Source organism: Peromyscus leucopus, chromosome X, assembly GCF_004664715.2.
Source record: "Peromyscus leucopus breed LL Stock chromosome X, UCI_PerLeu_2.1, whole genome shotgun sequence".
Taxonomy (NCBI): Eukaryota; Metazoa; Chordata; class Mammalia; order Rodentia; family Cricetidae; genus Peromyscus; species Peromyscus leucopus.
The window spans coordinates 108993415-109013795 of NC_051083.1; the positions used below are offsets into that span (position 1 = coordinate 108993415).

At 36.3% G+C, this 20381-nt stretch overlaps 1 protein-coding gene across 4 annotated transcripts in view; it reads right to left on the bottom strand.

Moving 5' to 3' along the window:
- The window catches only part of Tenm1 (teneurin transmembrane protein 1), an 829897-nt gene that overhangs the window by 306381 nt on the left and 503135 nt on the right, over positions 1-20381 (bottom strand). For all 4 annotated transcript variants that reach the window (XM_028881639.1, XM_028881638.2, XM_028881636.2 and 1 more), the window contains one exon: positions 16862-17100. In XM_028881639.1, coding sequence (XP_028737472.1) covers positions 16862-17100 — 239 coding nt within the window. The remainder of the gene's footprint in view (positions 1-16861; positions 17101-20381) is intronic.

Here is a 20381-nt window from a genome sequence, read left to right on the forward strand (position 1 = left end):
TTAAATATTTTTTCTAATTATTCAAATCCTAAAAGTTATGTATACTATAGCTATTTATAAAACATGACTATAATGTTCAGCTTTTCATGCATGCTGATAATTAGTTATGCTTTTTTTTTAGAAAAAAAAATATATCACTACCATTGGATTTTATTGTCATTTTTATCAGTTTTTGAAAATGCATTTAATCATTCAGTCTCCACCGTATCTTTGCTGATGGGTCTTTTATGCTTACTATTTCACTGATCAGCTATGAGATATATGCTGACTAATTCACAGACAAGGCTTGGACTGGGAAACTAAACTAAAAATGTACAGCAGACAAAAAGAGAAACCAAAGATACTAATGGCCTGTTTGGGGTTTGTGCAATCTTGAAACAGCCTGTATTTTAGGCACGACAAAGAAAGGATCTATTTGTTCCATTTGGCTTCCAGATACTGCCACAACCTCATATGTTGGTAAACCTTAATGAATGCGATCTCTACAATAGCCTATATGCTGGTGTTTAAGCAAGTGTTACTATAGACCCTAAAGGAATACTGAGTGCATGACATGCTTTTACTGTATAGCTCCCAGCATAAAAAAAATTGAACCCCAGAAACACCAAATAGTTCAACTGTGTTCAAAAAATCATCTAACTCTGCTTACTTAAACTTTCTGAAGCCAAGCCTTGGTACAATGATTAAGTGTGTGTGTGTGTGTGTGTGTGTGTGTGTGTGTGTGTGTGTGTGTATGTGTGTGTGTGTGTGTAAAACAAAATTAATAAATGGAAAAAATGATTTGGCTCTATGCTAGTTGGTGGAGAAATTCACAAACTCTGTCAGCTTGAAAACATTTGGTTCATGAGGATCCTATGTCTGGAAGTAGCACATTGTCTACTTTTTAAAAAACCACTCTATTTAAAAATTTCCATTTTTATTCCTAGTACAATAAAGCTCATCCTCCTCATCCACAGGTTTGGTATCTGTGGATACAATTAATTATGGGTAGAAAATTTTTGCAAAAATTTTAATTGTTCTAAACCTGTATAGACTTTCTTCTTATTGCACTCTAAACAGTACATGGTAACAACCTAGTGGATTCCATTTATATTACATTAAAGAAATACTGGAGGACAGAAGTAGTTTATATGAAAACACTATGCCACTTTATAAAATGAACTTGTGTATCAGCCGATTTTGGTATCTGCAGGGGAATCTCAGGACTAATTCCTTGCATACAGAAGGACAGCATTCTAATTGATTCTGGTTTCTTGACAGCCAGCATCTCTTCATCACCCACTTTTATACATTATAAAATTCATGTTAACTCGGTTTCTTGCTTTGAGTAAAAAAATACAAAATCTTTTATCTGCTCCTCTGTTTGATACCTTTTTCACCTAATCCCAACATTTTATGATTTAATTCTGTGAGGTGTTTCTAGGTATAATGTGTATAGAAAAAAATAAAAACAAGTAACTATGTGATGTTATTTGTCATGCTAATATGTATGTTAAATTGAAATTAAACTTTTAAGATTAAAGGTTATCTAGATTATTCCTTAAATGAAGTAGGTGAAATAAGAGCTTTGTCTGGAGTAGCAACAGCCAAGCTACTTGATTTGACAAAAAGACTATTGAAGTACAGAATCTACCTCTTCTGAAGCAGGTGGCAGGGTAGCACAGACTGCTTGCTGTCAAAAATCACCTTTCTATTGATTTCTGGCAGATATGCAACTAGTTTATATGAGAGTTTATATGAAACTACCTCCTTCTAGGTTCTATGCACACACACTAATCTGTAGTGTATAGATTATTTGATCTGAACATTAGGCTCCTTTAATGAGAAAGAAATGAAAAAAGAATCAAATGTTCTTTATGAAGTACATTTGCTAGCAGTTAAATTTTTCCTTTTGTCACATTCAACCCAGTATCAGGCAACTATGAAGTCAATCATTAGAAACTCTCACGGCAGTTGATTTCTTTAAAAGTCAGCTACAACATGTTTTATAATGTCTGCAATAACTAGATTGGCAATACTCTGATGAGATTTTTAATCAGAAGAAAATCCCAGTGGGTCATCTGGCACCCCCTTAATTTATTCATTATTGTCCCATAGACAGAAATAAAAGAACCAAAAGAAGACTTCTTGAGACTCCATACTATGATATGGATTTCCAGGTAGTACTGGTATTTAACTGCTCTGTGATAATCAGTATAACAATATTTAACTCTGCATTCTTGAAAGACTACATTGTGGGATCATATGGAGCAAAAAATTCAAGCCTTTTCAAAACAAATGACTCATATGGAAAGTGCCTTAATTAAGTCCAAAATAAATCAGGGAACCACATTTGGCACTCTCTTATACTTAATACTCTGATATATTCCTCTTTTTATATTTTTCTTCCTACTAAATTTTGCTCTTAGTCTGATTGCTTCAAAAACTTTATCACTGGCATCTATCATATTATTAAGCCTTTGTTCTTCTTGTTGTATTTGCCTTGTAAGCCTCTATATTGGTGCAAACAACAAGTAGTCATTATGTCCCTTAATTACACTTCTGAAACTTCCTTTTATTTACTTCGACTTTTTACAGATATTTTAGTCTCAGAAGCAATTTTTGTTCCTAAAACTTACGGAGAATGCTAAGGAACTTTCACTGATGTATTACGCCTGTAGATGTTTATTGTATTAGAAACCTGAACTAATAATTTAAAAACGTTTATTGACTTATTGAACAATAGCTATAAACTATTACATTTAACAAGAAGGTCATATTTTATGATAATTACATTTAGAAAATTTATACATTTAATGAGAAGACTGTAATTGCTCTATATTTTTGAAAATCATTTCAGCGGTTGACATAAGAAAAGAAAGTTGTATTCTCATGTTCAATTTTCCACATAGTCTATTATACTGTTACATGTTAGATGGCTTCTGGAAAATGACACTACCTACTGAGAAAATGGTCCTGAGGAGGGTACATATCTGATTTTGGCATGCTGCAAATGATCTTAGTTTATGGACTTCTGACAAGGTCTCAGAATCCCTGGTGAATCAAATTCTACCCATGTATAATATTTAATGACTTTGTTGCAATCTTTCAGGTTTCTTCTTCTTCTTCTTCTTCTTCTTCTTCTTCTTCTTCTTCTTCTTCTTCTTCTTCTTCTTCTTCTTCTTCTTCTTCTTCTTCTTCTTTTTTGAGACAGGGTTTCTCTTGTGTAGCTTTGCACCTTTCCTGGAACTCACTTGGTAGCCCAGGCTGGCCTCGAACTCACAGGGATCCGCCTGCCTCTGCCTCCCGAGTGCTGGGATTAAAGGCGTGCGCCACCACCACCCGGCCAAAGGTTGCTTCTTCTTAGTCAACTTATTAGATTAATTTTTAAAGATCTCTTGAGTATCAATGTGCTCTTTTCCCTCTCATTCTTCTCCTACAATCTTGGCATCTCTTAAAGTAGATATTTCCCAACTCTCAGTATCAGGTAATTAAATGATATATATTAGATGTCTTTATCTTTGTGTCTATTTTTACCTAGAAAGTTCTTCCTTATGTTGTCTTCTTTTTGACAAAAAAAAAAATGCTAAAATTTTCCCCTAGAATGACTCTGCAGCTAATTAGCATATACATTATCTCACATAGTTATCTTTTTTTTATGGTGAGAACTTGGCATATTAGCATTTTTAGGCATACAATATGTTTTTAACTATAATGTCCATTGTTGTATAATAGATCTGCCAAATTTATTACACATAAAATTTTGTATACTTTGGCCAACATATCTACAACCCCCTTTTCTTTTTTCACTTTTATTTATACCACCCACAGATCCCACCTCCTCCCTCCTCCCATCCCCCAGCCCTCTCTCCCAAGCCACCCCACATCCCCACATCCCCCAAATCAAGGTCTTCCATGGGGTGTCAGCAGAGCCCGGCACACTGAGACTAGGCAGGTCCAAGCCCCTTCTCACTGTACCAAGGCTGTGCAAGGTTTCACACCACGGGCACCTGATTCCAGAAGCCTGCCCATGCACCAGGGACAGATCCCGATCCCCCTGCCTGGGTGCTCCCTAAACAGTTCGAGCCAAACAACTATCTTCTGTATCCAGAGGGCCTAGTCCAGTTACAAGCCTTTTTTCAATCAGTGCAGGCCTTGGTAACACCATTCCACATGAATGAGTTCATGCAGTATTCATCTTTCTGAATGTGGCTTATTTTGTTTAACAAGATAATCTCTAGGATCATCCATTTTTTGCAAATGATATAATTTATTCCTTTTATATAGCTGAATATCACTTCATTTTCTACATGTAACATTTTATCCATTCAGTTATCCATTGACACTTAGGTGGATTCAATGTGTTGGCCATTGTGAATAGTGTTACATTAAACTTGGGAGAACAAATGTTTCTTTTTTTATTATAAAACAAGGTGATTTTATTATTTTTGATTATAAATCAAGACACATAGCTAATAAGCCTTTCAGACAAAAGTAAGATTTACTACAGATGACAATATTTTGTAATCACAATATTACCATCTTCTTTCCTTGAAGACAAACTGATCAGTTTTCTACTGGAAGCCTTGCTTCAGATGAGTTTGATGACCTCGGATGGATGTGTAAAGTCAGTGCCAAGAAGAGACTGTGACTACCTGATTTTGTTCAAACAAGTGGCCCCTGGATAGCTTCAGCCATCTTTATTTATACAGTTTCAATGGTTTGCATGAACAGTTTTACAATCAGTTTTTACTTTCTACATTGCTAAAAATGGTTACAATTGTTACCAGTTTGGACACGGGGATCACCCAATGACGGAGAAATGGATGAGATCTACATGAACAGCCTGGACATGAGTGGGAGAAATGAAGGGCAAGGGTCGAGGGAAAGAGAGCGGGAGATCCCAGCTGGATCAAGAACAGAGAGGGAGAACAAGGAATAGGAGACCATGGTAAATGAAGACCACATGAGAAAAGGAAGAAACAAAGTGCTAAAGAGGCCCACAGAAATCCACAAAGATACCCCCACAAAAGACTGCTGGCAATGGCTCAGAGACAGCCAGGACTGACCTACTCTGGTGATGGGATGGCCAAACACCCTAATAGTTGTGCCAGAAACCTCATCCAAGGACTGAGGAATCTGGATGCAGACATCCATGACTAGGCCCCGGGTGGAGCTCCAGAAGTCTAATTAGTGAGAGAAAGGAGGGTTTATATGAGCGAGAATTGTTGAAACCAAGGTTGGATAAAGCACAGGGACAAATAGCCAAACGAATGGAAACACATGAACTATGAACCAAAGGCTGAGGGGCCCCCAACTGGATCAGGCCCTCTGAATAGGTGAGACAGTTGATTGGCTTGATCTGTTTGGGAGGCATCTAGGCAGTGGTACCAGGTCCTGGGCTCATTGCATGAGTTAGCTGTTTGAAACCTCGGACTTGTGCAGGGATGCTTGGCTCAATCTGGGAGGAGGGGACTGGACCTGCCTGGACTGAGTCTATCAGATCGATCTCAGTCCTCGGGGGAGACCTTGATCTGGAGGAGGTGGGAATGGGGGGGTAGGCTGGGGGGAAGGGGAGGGGGGCAGGAAGGGAGAGAACAAATGTTTCTTTAAGAAACTGATTTGATTTCTTCTATTATATACCCAGGAGTAGTGAGGCTGGATATCACTTTTAAGGATTTTGAGGAACCTCCACACCAATTTCCATAATGGCTGTACTAATTTCCTTTCCAATTAACAATGTGTAAGATTTTCTTTTCTTTTTTTTCATCCTCAGAATCACTTGTTTTCTTCAGTCTTTGATAGCAGTAACCCTAATTGCAGTAAGGTGATATCTCATTGTGATTTTTTTTGTTAAAGGGTAATTTATTTATTTATATTAAGAAAATTTTTTCTTTCATTTTGTACACCAAAGATCCCCCTTTTCCCTCCTCCAGCCCCCCAGTCTTCCTCTCAACCCACCCCTCACTCCCTCCTCACAAAAAGGCAAGGCCTTCCATGGGGAGGCACATCCTCTAGAGGCAAGTAAGTCCAAGTCCCTTCGCCCAGCCTCAAGGTTTCACGAGGTGTCCCATCATAGGTAGTGGGCTCCAAAAAGCCCTTCATGCACCAGGGATGGATTCTGATTCTACCGCCAGGGGGCCCCCCCAAGCAGATCAAGCTACACAATTATCTTGCCATTCAAAGGGCCTAGTCCAGTCCCATGTAGATTCCACAGCCTTTGATCCAACTTTCCTGAGTTCCCACTAGTTTGGTTTAGTTGTCTCTTCTGGTTTCCCCATCATGATCCTGATACACTTGCTCATAGAATCCCTCCTCTCTCTCTCTGACTGAACTCCTGGGGCAAAAAGCTCTGTGATGATAGGGTATTCACCTTCTGATCACTGGGGCAAGGTTCAGTTCAGGTACCCTCTCCATTATTTCTAGAAGTCTAAGCTGGGGTCATCCTTGGGGATTCCTGGCAACTTCCCTAGCATCAGGTTTCTCTCTATCCCCATGATACCCCCTCCATCATGGTATCTTTCTCATTGTTATCCCACTCCATCCCTGTTCCAGCTTGACCATCCCAATCCCTTATGTTCTCATCCTCCATCCCCTACTCTCCTTTGCCCACCCCTCACCCCCAGTTCACTCATGGAGATCTCATCTATTTCCCCTTCTCATGGCAATCCATGCACCCCTCTTTGCGTCTTCCTTGTTAGCTAGCTTCTCTGAAGTTGTGGGTTATTGTTGGATTATCTTTTGCTTTACTTCTAGTATCTACTTATGAGTGGGTACATACCGTGTTTGTCCTTCTGAGTCTGGGTTACTTCACTCAGGATGATATTTTCTAGTTCCATCCATTTGTCTGCATATTTCGTGATGTCATTGTTTTTCTCTGCTGAGTAGTACTCCATTGTGTATATGTATCACATTTTATTAATCCATTCTTCAGTTGAGGAGCATCTAAGTTGTTTCCAGGCTATGGCTATTACAAATAATGCTGCTATGAACACAGTTGAGCATATGTCCATGTGGTATGATTGAGCATTCCTTGGGTATATGCCCAAGAGTGGTATAGCTGGGTCTTGAGGAAGATTAATTCCCAATTTTCTGAGAAACCACCACACTGATTTCCAAAGTGGCTGTACAAGTTTGCACTCCCACCAACAGTGGAGGAGTGTTCCCTTTGCTCCACATCCTTTCCAACATAAGCTGTCATCAGCGTTTTTGATCTTAGCCATTCTGTCAGATGTAAGATGGTATCTCAGAGTCATTTTGATTTGCATCTCCTTGATGACTAAGGATTTTGATCAATTCCTTAAATGTCTTTCGGCCATTTGAAATTCTTCCTTTGAGAATTCTCTGTTTAGCTCTATAGCCCATTTTTTAATTGGATTGTTTGTTACTTTGATGTCTAGTTTCTTGAGTTCTTTATATATTTTGGAGATCAGCCCTCTGTCAGATGTGGAGTTGGTGAAAATCTTTTCCCATTCTGTAGGCTGTTGTATTGTCTTATTGACCATGTCCTTTGCTCTACAAAAGCTTCTCAGTTTCAGGTGGTCCCATTTATTAATCGTTTCTCTCAGTATCTGTGCTACTGGTGTTATATTTACGAAGTGGTCTCCTGTGCCAATGTATTCAAGACTACTTCCTACTTTCTCTTTCTATCAGATTCAGTGTAACTGGTTTTATATTGAGGTCTTTGATCCACTTGGACTTGAGTTTTGAGTGTAGTGATAGATATGGATCTATTTGCAATCTTCTACATGTTGATGTCTAGCTATGCCAGCACCATTTGTTGACGATACTTTCTTTTTTCCATTGTAGTTTTGGCTTCTTTGTCAAAAATCAGGTGTTCATAAGTGTGTGGGTTAATGCCAGGGTCTTCAATTTAATTCCATTGGTCCACATGTCGGTTTTTATGCCAATACCAAGCTGTTTTTATTACTATAGCTCCAGGATAGGTAAAAGAATCCTGTACAACAAAGCCACCTCTGGAGGCATCAACATCCCTGACATTAAGCTCTACTATAGAGCTATAGTAATAAAAACAGCTTGGTATTGTCATTTTGATTTTTATCTGCCTGTCCCAAAGAATAATTTTTCTTTTCTTTTTAGTTTCAATGTTTGACTTTTGTAGTGACACGATGCTGGCATGAGTTTCTAAGTATTTTTTCCTCATAATTTTTTAAAATGCTGTAAGAAGAGGGTGTTACCTCTTCTTTAAATGTTTGGTAGAATTTAGCTGTAAAGCTATCTTGTCCTGGCCTTCACTCTGGTGGGAGATTGCTACTAACATAGCCTTCTTATTCATCATTGGTCTGTCCAGATACTTCTGTGATTCATAATTCAGTACTGGTAGGTAGCATTCATCAAGGAACTTCTCCCCTTCTTTTAGATTGTTCAATTTATTGGTACATAATTTTTCATAATAGTCTTTTATGATCATTTGTATTTATCTTTTATCTCTTCCTTTCATATTTTACCTTAGGCTGTAAAAGCATCACAAGCAAATCTAATCCAGAGAACAGCAATGATTCTCTTCCCTGTCGTAATAAATAAGTTATGAAGTCAAATATGTTTTATCTTCTAAATGCTTCTTAATTCCACAGCCTTTATTCCCAGAAGTTTATGCTCTCACTGTCACTCACATGCATTAATATTGTAGTCTTCTAATTTGTCTTCACGACCTCAACTTTAAAACTGCCACCCTCTTGCCTGCTAAACCCAAGTTCAGTAGTGTCTTAAGGTTTGTTTTCTAAGTGTAAATCTAATCAAATAACTTTCCTGCCTTAGTTAAAAACATGTAAACCCCCATTTGTTCTTGGAATAAACTTCATTTCCTTACCAGGACTTAAAATGCCTCTCACAATCTGCCCCTATTTATCACTCTTATTTCCTATACGACTCCTGTAGCCTTTCTTTTTCCTGCTGTTTGAGGCATTATGTATTTGCCTTCACTGATTTCACATATTTATTCACTTTCTATAAAAGGAATAGAGCTGAAGTCCAAACGGATAATCTCTCAAATTCTATGATGCCACCTCTTAATGATAACTTCAACAAATCTGACATTTGCTTGGTAATGCTGGCCCTTCCCATTCTGACTGCTCTATATGAAAATGTCCTATTTTTGAAGTATAAAATGCTTTAGCATGTCATCTGTTTAAAAGCCATTGCTCTAATTTAGTTTATTCTTATTCACTTCAGAGAAAGATAACTTCGCAACTCATGTAATATATGTCTAAAAACAACCACATGACATCTCTCTATATACATTATATGTAATTTGGATGTGATGAATTTGTATTAAATAGGAGCAAGATCACATCTTCATGAAATAAAATGACCTACTTTAAAATCATGTATTTCTTGAGAAATATTTTGCCTGAATTTGCAAAATTGACTTTTGCCATTATAAAATTTCTTAAGCCCATAAAATCCTTAAATTGCCAAACTACTGTCTGCACCACTTTTATTATATCTTCTAGTGGATACTTATCTTTGTTACAGAATCCAATTTTAATTTTCTATTCAGCCTAAGAAGTACTTAACAGGATGTCTGTGTATCCTTCCATGTAAAACAACACCACTTAACATGATGGAGATGAAACTCACAGAACAAAAGGTGAAATAAGGATATGTGCAGAAACATTTTTTAAAATAAAGATTGTGATAAATACATGGATGAAACATATATTAGGCTGAACTTACACTACTATTTACCAGATCCTTGCTCAAAGAGATTGTTAGAAAGACAGGAATATGAGAGAAAGTCAATGTACACACCGAATGTGCTATTATCATCATGATTTGGTTCATGACAGTGAAGGAGAAGAAATAATTATTAAAAATAGGCATTATTAGATAATGGCCTAGAGGATAACATAAACACTTTTTAGAACTGTGCAGAATCAGTTGTTGAATGTTATAAGATAAAATACATAATACCTAAATGTGATCAACCTACATATAGCCTTTAGGTAGAAATACAAAACACCACAGAAGAGGTAACAAACTCATGAAAAAACTCTTGTGAGGGGCTAAATAAGATAGTTCAGTGGGGAGAGCACTTGCCTTGTAAGCATGAGGACCTGAGTTCAATCTCTGGCACCCAAGTAAAAAGGCTGAGTGTGGTTGAAAATGATTGTAATCTCAGCACTAGGGAAGTTGAGACAGAAGGATCCCTGGGGTTTACTAGCCTGCCAACCTAGACTAATTGCTGAACTCCAAGCCAATAGTGGTAGACACAGTTTTTGACATGTTATTTGGCTTCCACATTCAGTTGCACACATGTGCATCCACACACAAGAACACAAACACACACAAAAACATATATACATGAATAAAATGAATCTTACGTGACACATATCCAGACACTGTTTTAGAAGACTTGGTTAAAAAAGAAAACAAGGTCATGCCAGGTTAGAATAAATTAATGCTCCTTATGCTGACCTCAGTTCAAATTAATGATGTTCATAATAATCCAGTTCTACTAATAATAACCATCAACCTTTATTTAGACCTTCTAAGTATTATCATGGGTGTTTTTTACATGCTATCACTCATTTGATTATAAAGGAAATTCTTATGTATGTATTATTAATGTTTCCATTTTTCAGATAAACATAGGCAGAGATATCAATGAAAAGGCAAGTATTAAAGGAGATTTTGGTAAACATAAAATGTTAGAAAATATTATGTGAGGGGTCATTGTATATTTAGACTTCATGGGAAATTTTCTCCATTTTTATCTTCTACATTAAAACAATGTATGATATTGGATTTTTCCAAAAACAGGACATGTCCTGTTTAATTGCTTCCTTACAGTGAGGTATTTGTGTGTGTGTGTGTGGGGGGGGCTAAAGGAACACACCTCACTTTCCTTGGAGCTATCATTTTCATCACTTTGTTACTCTATTATAATAATAGCAGTAGAGATTAGGGCAGTTTGGGCAAGTATAATAGAAGCAGAAGAAAGCACTAAAATAAGTGTTACTCAAATTTTGATGTAGTAAAAAAATGTGAGGTAGGTCTTTTGCTCTCTTGAACAGTTTTATTCATAAACTATAGTTCAGAGAAATGAATATTTTACCTTTTCCCAATTCTCTATTGTTAATATCCATCTGATTAACTTTTCACATGCAGAACACATAATGTGTCATGGTGAGGTTTACAGAATTTAATGTTTTAATCTCTACAGTTTGGACAGCAGCATCTCCTGAAGGTGGCATGAATCATTATTAATTTCATGGAAAAATCAAAGGATCATCCACGTCATTAACTGATGATATTGGGTCTGAGAGCTAGAAAATTCTTTCTGATTTGTTCAATGCAACAGCCTATTTGACCCCAGATACAATGTATTCATGAGTTCCTATTGCTTGTGAGTTTCTATTGCTGCTTATAGAAATTGCTGACTCTGTAGAAATTTGATCAAAACATCAAAGATTGCAGAGAAGCTGTTTGTGCCCTTCAAACCATTGATGGAGTACCTTAACCTCGCCTTCTCTTCATGCCTTGCATATGGTCATCTGTCTTCCTGACTATTACTTCATATGGCTTATTTGTAAATTCAAGCAAATGTGCTTCTGACTGGCACTGATACATCGCTGATGCCAAAATATCAGAGAGGATGAAGCATAAGGACATATTTTTTTGATTCAGATGGAAAATATTTCAGATTTATGAGCAAGTCCTGACAATAGCCGTTCCATGATATCTTCATATAATCAGTATCTCTCCATACCTCTCCTTACCAAATTTTATGACTTCAAAACTTATTCAAAGGAATTATTTTCTTGCTGACCTTAAAAGTATAGTGGGTAGATGTGAAGCTGGAACTGCTTGGCTGAACACCTCAGCTCTGGCTTTTCACATACTCGATTTCTACTGCTTTCCAATGACCACTTACAGAGGCATTATGCGCAGAACACCTATTGATGTCCCACTGATATTGATGTGATTTTCCCTGGAGGATTCAGGGCAACCCAGCATATAGTCATTAGTATGTAAAGGTTATGTATAATGGATAATAGAGGAAAATAAAATAGCATAAAGGAATTTGCACAGGAAACAGAAGCAGTAAATAGTTTCAGTGAAAGATTTTCTTTGGTTATACAGCAAATGCAAAGGGGATTGAAAAAAAAGATGACTCTTACAGACTCAAAAAGGGTGGAGGGTGAAATGATTTCATATTTTGAAGTATAATACTGTTTTATTTCAACCACAGAAAGCCATTTAAAAATAATTTTATATAATATAGTTCTTATGTGGCATCTTTCACCTGAATGTGTATTTATGAATTCTTATGTTACTTTTCTGAGATGGTCAGCAATAGGGCGGTAATAAGATAAATCCAGGAAGATGGCTTCTTTTCAGTACTTGGTTTTGAACCTAAGGTCTCAAGCATGCTAAGCAAGCACTCTACCACTGAGCTATATAACACTCAGCTTCAGGAAGAGGGTTTTACTGATTTGTCTAAAGCCATATAATACCCAGGTCATAAGAGAGAAAATAAGAAATTCACAGTGTTTGCTATAAGAAATCTTCTTTTGAGCCCACTCAATGTACCATGTAAGCATCTTGGATGAAATGTTTTGCAATTAGAAAATCTCACAGTAAATATTTTCAAAAGACATCTCTTATCCAATCAAACTACTTCATTCCCCTTACCATTGTAATAGATTACCTGGTACATCTAGTTAGATTTTAAAATAGCCAAGTAAAGTAGAGTATTTACTGGTACAAGAAAAGGAAGTGAGGTCTAATGCTAAAAAGTATGTTTTATGGAGTTTGCTCTGTCATTAAAAAGTAAAAGAATCACAAGCAATATGCTTAATTAATAGAATCCATGAACAACAATAACAAATGAATATTAGAATTATATTTATATTTAACCATTATAAACTACTTTCTATGTTTATATCCTATTTCAAGTACTTTAATTCTTACCAATTAATTTATTTCTACTCATAATCCTATTATAAGTACTATTTTAAGTATGTTTTTCATGTGAGTAAATGGAGGTCTAAACATATTAAATGATTCACTCAAGGTAATGTGCTAGTAAGTAGAGATTTGAAAATCTATGTTCATAACTATTGTAGAATGTTACCTTACTATCATGTCATTTTGATATTCCATATAAAACATCATTCCCTGTAATGTCTAAAAAGCATGCACTCATTAACAAAATAAAGAAAATAAACAAATCTCAGATTATAAAATAAAATTTCTGACATAGCTATCACATCATAATAAATTTACATAGAAATACAGATTTAAACATAATGTAAACTTATTATTAACACACATTCTCATATTACCTGAATTTATTTGTTATATCTTATATATAAGACATTACTTCTATATAGTAAACTGAACAGAAACTAACACATATAACACTAAACTGATTTTATAATTGAGCAATGCTGTTGGCCATGTCAGATGAGCAGTTGGTGGTAATTGAAGTTCAAGGTGTCAGCACACGATGAAGAAAATCCCTGATGGGTGAATCACAGACAGGCAAGGCTCCGAGACCACAGACCCTGGAATATCTTTTGCTTCTGCGGTGTCTTTACATGCTTGATGCTGCCATCTTTCTCTGGTATCTGTCATGGTGTGAATGGGTGTGGGGAGATCCCCACTGACTGTGATGTAGTGTGTTTATCTTATTGAAACCTCTATTTTACTGGGCATTCTTACCTGTGGATTATTATGAAGATGATTTCTTCTTATGCTGTACTGTCTAATTGTTAATAATAATGTTAGTTTAAATAGAGGGTTTTTTTTTGTTTTTTGTTTTTCCCCGAGACAGGGTTTCTCTGTGCAGTTTTGATGCCTGTCCTGGATCTCACCCTGTAGACCAGGCTGGCCTCGAACTCAGAGAGATCTGCCTGGCTCTGCCTCCTGAGTGCTGGGATTAAAGGCGTGCACCACTGCCACCCAGCTTTAAATAGAGTTTTGATGATAAAAATAGAAACAAGGAAATGTCACACAGCTAGAACACAAGAGTTTCCATTGAGGAGCCATATAGACTGTAGCTTAGGTTAATGATTAAGAAAAACAGTTGAGTTCCAGTAGCCCAGCTAGTCTAAATTCTTCTAATCTTAATGTTGGGAGATGTGTTCACAGGTTTTGGTGTGCATCATTAGCTGAAACAAAGCTTTAAAATAACTTCAAGTTATATCAGATGTTTTGATGATAGCATTGAGATGAAAAACCTCAGGAAAAAAAATGTAAAGTTCACAAGGACACATAGCTGAGGTAAAAAATACAAAACCACCCAACGGTTACTAGGTGACATACTTTCCTTGATAGGGTTGGTTGATGATCAGAGGTGATGATTAACTCCTTATACTCATTTTTGCCCTCAATCTCCTGATTAAAAAACAAACAACAAAACAACTATTGATGAGTGGGTAATTACTCTAAAGATTTAAAGTACAGCTGACTGATTTTTTTCAAATACAAAAGTTTAGGTTTGTGATTCCTTATAAGATTACCTTTCAAGATAAGTAATAAGGTAATTGACCATGTCTTGTAACTGCAAAATGCAGCCTGCCAGGAAAGACCTGACTGAGAGGAATATCTTACTTGCCAACACTGTTAATCTATAAGAAGTTGCTTGAGTATGAATGTGTGTGGGTTCTTGGGATAATTTGCTATTAACCTGTAATATGTAAAATGTTTAATAATGTAAGAGATATGGAAAACATGCTGGTTTTGTTTACTGTTTGTTTTGTATTCATTGTAATCATTCACTTGAAAAGTAGAATATAACCACGTTGTAATTCCTATATTGCCTGAAAAACTTTGTTGGGGTATATAAGCTGTAGAGAAAAAAGTATACAGTAGAGAGAACACAGGAAGAACATAGAATAGAGAACAGAGAAGGAAACCATCAAGAGAGAGTGTGAGTGTCTTTTCCCCTAACCCCTCAGATAGAAAAGTCTAGTATGCACCGACCCAGTGGATTTCCTCTGACCCTGTGCTGCTTGGGGACTTTCCCCACCCCTGGGCAGTGATAGACCAAGAACACTTTGAGGGGTCTTGATGATACTGGAACATCTCAGATTACTCCTTATTTTGAATATTTTATTCTTAACACTTTTTTTATCATGTTTATGTGCATGTGTATGAAGTTGTGTGGAGGTCACAAGACAACTTGCAGGGTAAAGTTCTCTACTTCCATAAAATGGGTTCAAGGGATTGAACTCTGATACTTAGGCTTGATGGCAACTGTCTTTTCATGCTAAGCCATCTTGCTGGCCCTTGTTCCTTATTTTGAATGATTTCATGTTAAAATCATACTGGAACTTCAATTCTTCTTTATCCTTTCGTTCATCAAATTTCTCATTACAGGTCATTATATTTCATGAAACCTGATATAAAGGAAATATTTTTGACACAGGAAAGCATCATCCATGTTTACTAGAGTAGAAATTGCTTGATGGAAATTACCAAGCAGGAATCATGGATATCAGCAGAGACTCCAGTACATCTCTGCAGAAGCAATTTGTTTATTTTCATACCTCATCCTGTGTCATGGCTTCTTTAGAAACTGGTTATGTGAAGACTATCTGTTAATGCTTTAGAAAAATGGGAACCAATCAAACAGTTATTTATAAGTATGAGAAAATCTAAATATTCTTTTTTAACCACTTCTCAGAATCATATTCATTATATCTTAGTGAATAATTCTGATTCAGTTGGGAAATGGAATTTCAGGTTAAATCTGAAAAGAAGTTGTTAGTGACATATTTAGATAGTTTTCTTTTTTAATCAGGATATTGCTATGGATATCACTCTGTATAAATAAAATGCTGATTGGCCAGTAGCCAGGCAGGAAGTATAGGCAGGACAAGCAGAGAAGAGAATTCTGGGAACAGGAAGGCTGAATTAGAGATGCTACGAGCTGCTTCCATGAGTAACAACATATAAGATACTGGTAAGCCACGAGCCACGTGGCAAGGTATAGATTTATAGAAATGGGTTAATTTAAGATATAAGAACTAGACAGCAAGAAGCCTGCCATGGCCATACAGTTTGTAAGCAATATAAGTCTCTGTGTGTTTACTTGGCTGGGTCTGAGCGGCTGCGGGACTGGCGGGTGAGAGAGATTTTTCCTGACTGTGGGCCAGGCAGGACTGGAGAAAACTCCAACTATAGGATATTACATTCATTGCTGGAATAAGGCTTTCAAAAAACACATGTTTCTTAAACTATTTACATTTTAAACTGGCAGAACCACTCAAGCAAGGAAATTAATATTCAGTCAAAATAAAATGCCATCCAGAAAAATCAATACAATTTTCTATTAAGTGTGGGTGACTTTAATCAGAGTGACTGAAGAACAACATTTTCCTTTAAAAGTAGAAAGATTGCTTAAAATTACCCTCCAAAACTCAAGAAACACACATTTTTCAACTTCTTGTAAAAATAAGGTTATCTGTTTTGGTTCCTATGAATCCTTGGGAAGAAATTGTGCACTGTAAGCTCCCAAGTGCTTTAATGAAATCGCTACCTGGAAAACTCAGTAGCCATATTACTGTGTACCTATCATTTAAGAAGCTATTGTAGATTAGTATTTAGGACCTCTAATGAGAAAACCATAACAACCTTTTAATTGAAAGGAACATGGCTAACTACAGCAATTGCAATCAATAAGACTGTGTTAGTAGAATAAATATTTCTTCTCAAAGAGTGCTCCTTCCACTCCCAACAGCAGTATTTAAGGTTGGGGATGAAAAAAAGAACTAGAAATTCATTTGTTATTACAGCACTTAGCTATGGTACAAATCTGTTCATCTTAGCACTGAGAATGAATTCCTGTCCCATTACAAACAAAACAAACTTATGTTAAAAAGAAAACTCATGCATAGAATGAAGGGCTTACCAATTACGTAGGCTAGTAACAAGGCCAAAGTCACTGTGATTGCAGTGGCGCTCAAGGCTGTGCACTTCCAATTGCAGCATCTATAAGGTTTGTTAAAAGTGAAGGCAGGTCGGGAAAAGGTGCTCCGAGGCAGCGGCCTGGGAGGTGGTGAGTAGACAGTATTAGATGTCAGAGGGTAGTTCTGACTGGCTGCACTGAAGATAGCAGAGGAACCAGATCCATGTTTGAACAGGAAATGCCTAATGGGGGAAAACAGAAAAGTTTCCCTGTAAATACCAAAGCCAATTTCTACAAACCTCACAAGCTCTACAAATTTTAAGCCATTATACAATGTCTAATCTCACCAGCCCTGGAAGGGCTAGACAGAGATTTCAGGTAACCCACAAGTAACTGAGTTGTCTTCGGTATCTCTGTCATTTCTTCTGCTCCTCATCCTCATCACCTCTGTCACTCTGTCCCTTCTTTCCTCAGTCCCTCCTTTCCTTGCTTTCTTGCTGACTAGCAAATGTTGCCATTCCATAGTTGATATTCCCTATGCTTTTCTCATTCCTTAATCATGATTCTGAAGAGATGACTGTATTGTACCATCAGATTTTGATAATTAGAGCTTCCTAGATACCAGTGTTTGGGCATTTCCTCACTATCAAACCTTAAAGACAAGATTTTTGACAGATATTCATTAATTTTTAATTTAAAAATATCAAACATATGGCTCACTTGAGGTAAGTTACCCCATTTAATCATCAATAAGCTTTAACAGTTCACATTTGATTGTACCCCATTTTATCTGTTCAGTTCATCTCTTCATTTATCTACTAACTGGTGCTAGTTTTTGATAACTGGCATATATTAGAAAATTTCTTAAAATATTTCAGAATCCAATATTATTATATAGAGTTGATATTTTATAGTTTGTTTTCAATATAAAAATTATATGTGAAAATATATACTGTTAACATATATCATTGTTGAGATTTGATAACATGCAATTACTTGCGCAACTCAAACCCCTATCTCAATGTAGAACAGTCCCATAACTCCAGGAACTCCCTCATTTTTTCCAATCAAATTTCTACTTTAATTTCCAGAGACAAACTCAACTCTGTACTTTGTTACCATACATTCATTATGCCTGCTGTGGAACTTTGTACCTGTGGAGTAATGATGTATTATATTATAGTATATTCCTATAGCTCATTACTAGTATAACTGGACATTTCATAAATAGTAGTGATATATTCATAAGTAAGGACTTGAGAAAAACAAACATATATATATATATATATATTTTTGTCCCTGTACTCTATCCTTACTGGGTGCTAAGTGCCATGTGTTCTATTATGTGCCCATCATCGCATTTATTCTTTACTCATGTGAAACAGGCTATGATGTTTTCCTCATTGGGCTTTTAAGAATGGGAAAGCAAAAATAGGTTACACAACTTGTCCAAATTCACCTGGTAGGCAAGTGACAGAGCTAGAATCAGCATATAGGTCATTCAGGCTTCAAAGTCCTGAATCTTAACCACTCTACTGTGCCCTCTATGGCAGTAAAATGCACTGCTAAACAAAGCACATTCTAGTATTGCATTTTAATGTACAGTATAAAACCTCTCAGTAAGTGAAAAGTCAACATCACCTTGCAACATATGCCCAAATGCAGAAGATTCATTTCTAGCTTCCACATTTAAAGGAAAAGAAGCATGTTTAAAGGGAAGAGCCCCAACAACTCCATGTACCAGGTGATGAAAAATGCTGATAATAGAGAATTTGGCTTGAGTATCATGGAGGTTAACTGTTTGCTAAAGGGCTGAGTTATTGAATGAAATTGAGATTCCTGCATCTTTTTAGAGGGCAACTTAACATTATATACCAAAAGATTTTAAATACACATATTATTTACATAACAATTACGCTTTCAGGAGTTTATCTTTAGGAAATATTGTCTATGACAATTTATTTAAGAAGTCATTTGTTACAACGATACCTATAATAGCCAAAATAACCTACTCATATCCCTAATACTTGATATTTCATTAAGTGATTTTTAAAACACATGATACACAATTATTACAAATTGTGATATAAACATATTTGTTCACTAGGAAAAGCATTTACACATAGTACTAAGGATAAGTAGCCAGGCCTCAAAAGAGGCAATATGATATATTTTTTAAAGGACAAAAAAGGCAGGCATAGTATTTGTGGATAAAAGAATAATTTGTGTAATGTTTAAAATTTAGGGGTATTTTATTAAGAAAAATGCACTTAATCTCATATCAGTTTTTAATAGGATTAAAAGATTGGTATCTGGTGAATTTACTAATCTCCTCCCTATCTAGAGGGGTTATTAGGAACCAAGTCAGTTTCTATAAATGTATTATTTTGATCCTTATGTGTGTTTGAGGTTGGTACTATTACCTTACTCTCTAGATGACAAAATCAAGACCCACAGAATTTTGGTGAAAATTGGTAACTGGTAATTTTTTAATACTAACAAGAGATAACATTTGAGTGTTGAGTTGCATCATTCATGGTTCCATTTCAAAAAGCATTATATCACTTTGCACTTATAGCAAGCTTATTATGATATTTACAGATGAGAACAACAAAACACAAAGAGATGCAGAAACTGGTCCATGGTCCCATTACTAATAACTGGTGATGTACAATTGCCAAACTCCGGTATATTGGCTCCAGAGCCCTTGCTATCAGACCATATACATAGTAGCCTTATGCAACTACTGAAAACATTAAAATTTTAATATTGATCTGTTAAAGCACTGAAACACATTTTTTTTATTTTTATTTTATAATACTATTCAGTTCTACATAGCCACAGATTCCCTTGTTCTCTCCCTTCCTGCCCCCCTCCCCTTCCCCCCAGCCCACCCCCCATTCCCACCTCCTCCAGATCAAGGTCTCCCCCGAGGACTGGGATCGACCTGATAGACTCAGTCCAGGCAGGTCCAGTCCCCTCCTCCCAGATTGAGCCAAGCGTCCCTGCATAAGTCCCAGATTTCAAACAGTTAAGCGGGAGATCCTAGCTGGATCAAGAAAAGAGAGGGAGAACAAGGAATAGGAGACCATGGCAAATGAAGACCACATGAGAAAAGGAAGAAACAAAGAGCTAAAGAGGCCCACAGAAATCCACAAAGATACCCCCACAGAAACACATTTTATGCTGAACTTGGCATGTAGACATTCAACTGAGGTTTTATACTGTTTCCTTTGGGCTTAATGAGAAGAATATGAGAATGACAGCTACAGAATCACAAAGTTGGGAGGAACTTCCTTATAAATCTTCTAGTAGCAAAATGCCCTCATTTTTCAATAAGAAAAAGAATGAAAGTGATTTACTTAAGTAACAGCTAGTTAATATTATGGATGAAGCTAGAATCAGGTATTTCCTATTTACTTATATTTCCATTTTCTGACATTATCTGTAACCTAATCTTCATCAGATAAGCATCATTTTCTAATAACTTATGTTAACTGACTCAAAATCAACAATCATTATC